Below are 5,781 nucleotides of genomic sequence, written 5' to 3'. Positions count from 1 at the left end.
ACTAAGAAACTACTACTTCCTCTGTTCACTTTTATAAGACGTTCTAGACAATTCAGACAGTGCCCAAAACAGTTCAAAGCTAGCTGTCCAAAACGTCTTATAATAATGAACGGAGGGAGTAGTAAATCTCAGGTGTGACAATCTGTATCACTAAAAAAGGACAGCCCCAGTGCATGTAGCTCCCGTTTGTGCAGGGTCTGAGAAAGGGTCCGACCACTTTGGGTCTATTGTACGCAGCCTTTACCTACATTTCTGTAAGAGGCTACAATCTGTATCACTGCTTGCAAAAAATAATGGATAAAGCTTAGTCTACATTCTGCGATATCATTGCAGAGAACGTTTAGCGAACGGTCTTCAAAGTGGTTAACTACTTCAAAAATCTCCATCATATACCTTGAAACCGGCCCAAAAAATTATCATAAAAATCAAGACACATGAAACAGATCAAGATGTTTGAAGCACGTGAAGTCCACGCTAGTTCTGCAAATCAAAAAATCTAGTATGCTAATAATATCTAAATTGGCGGTCATGATACCAAACCATGAAGAAGTTGTCAAGAACAAATAATGCCTATCAAACAATAGAATACGACAAGCATCGATTTCATCTAGCTTGAACAACAAGAACTTAGCTTTCAACCACAGATTCATCATCAATGCCGTCACTTGTTTGGGAACTTCCTGTGCCTGAAGGCATAACTTTCTTCTCTTCGCACTCAGAGACTGCATTGGAAAAATGGTTCTTCAGCACCGTGGAGATATCTGATTCTGAAGCTCCAGCCAACTTAAACCTTTCAACAGAAGCATCGAGATTCTTCTTCCAATCACCGACAACAAGCTTGAATTCCACTTGAGAGCGCTCAAAAAGCATATTGCCCCAAAATAGGTGAATCTGTTGCCTCATTACGGCTGCCTGCTCAGCTGCCTCCTCCGGTGTCAACTCCCCTTGACCATCTGCACTGTGTTGCTTCTTTCTTTTCTTCAACACCTCATCCTTCTCGGTCGCACCAGGTGTTTTTAACTCTAGCATTCTCTGTTCTTCCACTTTCTCCCACATCTCTGTTGCAGCCCTCATCTTCTCCTCAGCACTATCAAAAAGCTTGAATGTCTCTGAAGAATCCCAGGTAGACAGGTCAGCCTTGTCTGCCAATGCAAATGACCAGTGAAGCTTTGCGGTCTCAAAGTGTTGCTGGCCTAAAGCAAGAAGCCCTTCATAGAAATCTTGCTTGATGTTCAGGGCCTCCTCATACTTGTGGCCTGCAAGAGCATACCTCTCTAGCACCCAGTCATAAGCTGTTCGGAGCTGAGCAGACATGATTTCCTTTGGAGAAGATTCATCAAGAGGTATGCGCTTCCTTGCTGCACACATGTGCACATTTCCCCAGTTAAATAACGCCAAGGCAGCGACCTCCTGGAATTTTGCTGCAGCCATCTCAAATAGGGATTGGGCCTCCTCGCTGGTCACTGTTTCCTCAAGTGCTTCAGAGCACAGCTCCATTCCTACTTCATGAAGGTCCAGATGTGCATCAGCATCGATCCCAACCTGGTTCCGGAACAGTTCTGCAAACTGAAGCAACCAATCATCAATCTCAGCTTCCTTGCACTCAGCATGGCCACAATCTTTCTTCCCTGTCAGAGTGCTCTGTTCAGCAACTCCGTTCTCCAGATCTGGCTTTGTCACCTCGGCATTAGCTACCTCTGCAGAAGTATGTGAAGAGCTATCCTCACCGGTGATCAACAACTCCTCCTCCTCCAGCTTCTGCTCTTCTGTTGGCAGCGGAGGCTCCTGCTCTGGACTTACTTCAACAATGTGCAGCCTCAGCATGGGGAGCTTAGTATCACCTTCCATTGCATCGGTGCCAACACCACAAGCCTCAGCCAATCGTAGTTCTGATGTGCAAGTGATGGTAACTAGATCACCATCGGCATCCTTATACTTCATCAACACAGCCTTGGATGATGGGAAGCGCTTCGCCACAACTTCCCGGAGCGTCTGGAAGCTGCATTTTTCAGGCATCTCCCCAAGCCTAATGTCATGGCCATACACCAGCTTGAGGGGCCTCCATCTCGTCACAACCTTCCTGTTAATGAGCGATGTCTCCGTCACTGGTTGGGTTGAGGGCACTGACAGTGCTGGCACAGTCTTCTGAGAAATATCAGCAGTTGAAGCCTTGGCAGAAGATGACGGAGAGTTGGAGAAAGGCACCAACTTGGGCGCTGGCGAAGAATTAAATTTAGTCATCGCAGGACCTGGTTGCTGCTGTGGAGGAGGAGGCGACGGAGGCGATTGTTTCTTTGGGAAGGGGCGGGAAGGGAGGGATGGGCCAAGGCCGGCCACAACGGCCGAGGCACCGAGGGCGGCGGGGGAAGGGCGGCTGGTGGGTTCGTGGGTGGAGGCGGCGGAGGCCGTGGAGGAGGAGGAGGAGATGCGGGAGCGAAGGCGGTGGGAGAGGTCGATAGCGTCGCGGTGGTTGGGGTCGAGGGCGAGGAGCGCGAGGGTGTCGGCGAGTGCGAGCTCGTAGCGGCCGAGCGCCTCAAGTGCGCGGGCCCGGCGGAGAAGGGCTCGCGGGAAGCGCGGCTCGGCCTGGAGCGCGAGGGAGCACTCCTCCGCGACGGCCTTGTGGTCGACGGGGCGGAGCTGCAGGAGGCAGGCGGCGCGGTTGCTGTGGAAGACGGCGCGGTCGGGATGGCCACGCGGGGCAAGGCGGAGGGCGAGCTCGTACTGCCGCAGCGCGCCGGCGTAGTCGCGCGACTGGAACAGGCGGTTGCCCTCCTCCTTGAGCTCGTGCGCGCGGCGCAGGAGCACGCCGGGGTCCGCCGGGGCCTGGTGCTGCGCCGCCCCGTTCGCTACGGGGGGCGCGGGCGGCGGGGCCTTCTGCTCTGCTGCGGCTGGCGGCGATTTGGCGGCGGTTGTGGTGGCGGCGGCGGTGGCGGAAGGGGAGGGCTTCTTCTTTTTGGCGCCGGACTTGCCCATGGGGATAAGTCGGGGAGGGGGAGGCGGAAACCGAGAGTGGAATGAAGAGTAGAGCCTTGCAGGAAGTGAACCCTAACGAGACGGAGGGGTCTAGAACGTTGGGCCTAGTCCAACCCTGCTACAGTATGAACGCTTCTTAGGTTCCTACGTAATTTTGGTTGCATCTTTGACTCCACTCAGCCTGACTCAGCAATACAGGATTTTTTTTTGCTAAAAAAGAGCAATACAGGAAAAAAACATGTTCTGTATTTAGTTTGGTTGCCCACAAAATTCTATGAAACGTGCATTAGAGACAAGCCATCAACACGCTATTTGATTGCAAGCATGTTGTTTGGTTACGTGAAAGGCATACGTCGTGGTAACTTTTTGTCCAAGAGCGCCGGTGAGAGCGGCAGGACAGATTTGTTCAAGAGAAGGCGGAGGCGGGGCGCCCTGCGCTGGGCACCCCGAGCGCCCGCGCTGTACCGATAGGCGTGGGGCGCCATGCGTCCACCCCCGAACTCCGTGAGGTGGTCTTGCCTCCGCGGTTCAAGCCAGATCTATCGTCGCGGTACGATGGCTCAACTGACCCCGTTGAGTTTCTCCAAAACTATACCACAACGATCCAGGCGGCTCATGGCTACTATGACGCCATGGTTAACTGGTTTCCTACAACCCTTAAAGATTCGGCCCGTTCATGGCTCATGAACCTCCCACCGAATTCCATCGAAACTTGGGACGAGCTGTGCGAGCGGTTCAATGCCAATTTGAAGGGAACTTGTGACCGGCCGTCCACAATTGCCAATTTAAACGCCATCCGACAGAAGGAGGGTGAGACGCTACACAGGTTCATCTAACGTTCCAGCCAAGTTCGCAACAAAATCCCCCGCATCCACGATGCGAAGGTTGTCGCGGTGTTCCGCAACGGCGTCACAGACCTCAAGATGTGCAAGAAGATGGCGGTCCATGATGTGCGCACTATGGTGCAACTCTACGAACTGGTGGACAAGTGTGCTAGGGCGGCTGAAGCCCAAAACCGTTCTTCACAGACGAACGAGAGGGAGACCAAACCGTCCCGCGATAAGAGAGGCCAAAAGCGCAAGTTGCATGGGGTCTTCGCAGTGGGGCCCGAGTGGAAGTGGCAGAAGAAGGAAGAGGTGATTTATGATGATTCGGGCGACAGCTCGTACCGTGCTTTGCACAGCTCGCGCACGCATGACATGGCCATGTGTCGAGAGATCAAGAAGATGGCGGAAAACTGTCAGGAGTGGCGTGAGCTGAGGCGTGGCGAAGGACGAAAGGAAGGAGGTCGTGGGGGAGAACACACCGGCCAACGCAAAGGCCGACGTTAACCTTTTTCCTGTGGGCGCGAGAAAGCAGTGGACGACAAGGCCGGGGAAGGCCCAGACTCCGATAAGAATAGTAGAGGAGGCTTCCAGGAGCCCAAGGTGGTGGCATGCATTCAAGGCGGGGCCTAGACCCCTCACTCAAACCGATGTTTCAAGCATCTGGCCCAGGAAGTTTGTGCTGCCCTTCCCGGGGGAAAAGCAGCTAAGCCATTGAGGTGGTTCGGGGTCTCGGTGACGTTTGATCTTGCGGATCATCCGATGGATGCAAAGATAGTGGGGATTGTACCAATCGTTGTGTCCCCCACTATCCATAACATCAAGGTCACAAAAACCCTCATCGGCGGTGGGTCCATGCTAAACGTCATCTCCCCGAAAATCTTCGACCTAATGCAGATCTCGTATGATCGCATGCTGCCTACCCGTCTGTTCTCAGGCGTGACTTCGGGAGCACGACTTCCACAGGGCAGGTGGCCCTCCTCATCACGTTCAGGACTAGCAAGAATTATCAGAAGGAAAGCATCCTCTTCACCGTGGCCCACATCGGCCTAGAGTAGGACGCTATTCTTGGCTACCCTGCACTGACCTAATTCATGGCCATGACTCACCATGCCTACAATTCTATCAAGATGCTGGGGCCCGGAGGCGTAACCACCGTTCAGGCGGACCAGGAAGACGATGTTCAATGTGTCGAGCATTTCTACAAAGCAGTAGCTTCTGTCGCCCCGGATGGTTGATACATCCATTTTGCATCATGTTTTCCTGCTGTTATTTATTATGTTTTGGGTCATTATTTCACTTTGTGATACTATTCTTATGTCTTCTCTTTCTTATTTTGCAAGTTTCACATGAAGAGGGAGATTGCCGACAGCTGGAATTCTAGACCGGAAAAGGCTACAACAGAGAAAACTATTTTTCACAACTCCAAATGACCTGAAAAATTATGGAGAATTGTTTTGGAATATATAAAGAATATTGGCGAAAGAAATACTAGGAGGGGGCCACTAGGGAGCGACAAGCTCAGACAGGCGCACCCTATGAGCTTGTGGGCCCCCTAGCAGGCCTCCGGTGCCCATCTTCTGCTATATGAAGCCATTTGCCCTAAAAATTAGAAGAAGACTTTTGGGACGAAGCGCCGCCATATCGAGGCGGAATTTGGGTAGGAGGAATTTTGCTCTCCGGTGGAGCGATTCCGCTGGGGAAACTTCCCTTCGGGAGGGGAAAATCGAAGCCATCGACATCACCAACGATCCTCTCATCGTGGGAGGACCAATCTTCATCAACAACTTCACCAGTACCATCTCATCTCAAACCCTAGTTCATCTCTTGTATTCAATCTTTGTCCCAGAACCTCAGGTTGGTACCTGTGGGTTGCTAGTAGTGTTGATTACATCTTGTAGTTCATGCTAGTTGATTTATTTGGTGGAAGATTAAATGTTTAGATCCTCAAGCATATTCAATACCCCTTTGATCTTGAACATGA

At 52.0% G+C, this 5,781-nt stretch overlaps 1 protein-coding gene across 1 annotated transcript; it reads right to left on the bottom strand.

The window, feature by feature from the left end:
* Positions 1-390: 390 nt before the first annotated feature.
* On the bottom strand, positions 391-3,047 carry PHOX2 (Octicosapeptide/Phox/Bem1p (PB1) domain-containing protein / tetratricopeptide repeat (TPR)-containing protein). Its single transcript, XM_048671394.2, has one exon. The coding sequence runs from the start codon at positions 2,971-2,973 to the stop codon at positions 628-630; it is 2,346 nt and encodes a 781-aa protein (XP_048527351.2). The 5' UTR covers positions 2,974-3,047; the 3' UTR covers positions 391-627.
* Between the last annotated feature and the right edge of the window lie 2,734 nt (positions 3,048-5,781).

Source organism: Triticum urartu, chromosome 5A (genome assembly GCF_056163025.1).
Source record: "Triticum urartu cultivar PI428250 chromosome 5A, HENAU_Tu73, whole genome shotgun sequence".
Taxonomy (NCBI): Eukaryota; Viridiplantae; Streptophyta; class Magnoliopsida; order Poales; family Poaceae; genus Triticum; species Triticum urartu.
The sequence above is the reverse complement of the archived record's forward strand: the minus strand, read 5'-3'. Positions and strand labels throughout refer to the sequence as shown.

What these genes read in the sequence shown, in the direction of transcription:
- PHOX2 (XM_048671394.2), bottom strand. Translation starts at nt 2,973, where the DNA reads ATGGGCAAGTCCGGCGCCAAAAAGAAGAAGCCCTCCCCTTCCGCCACC.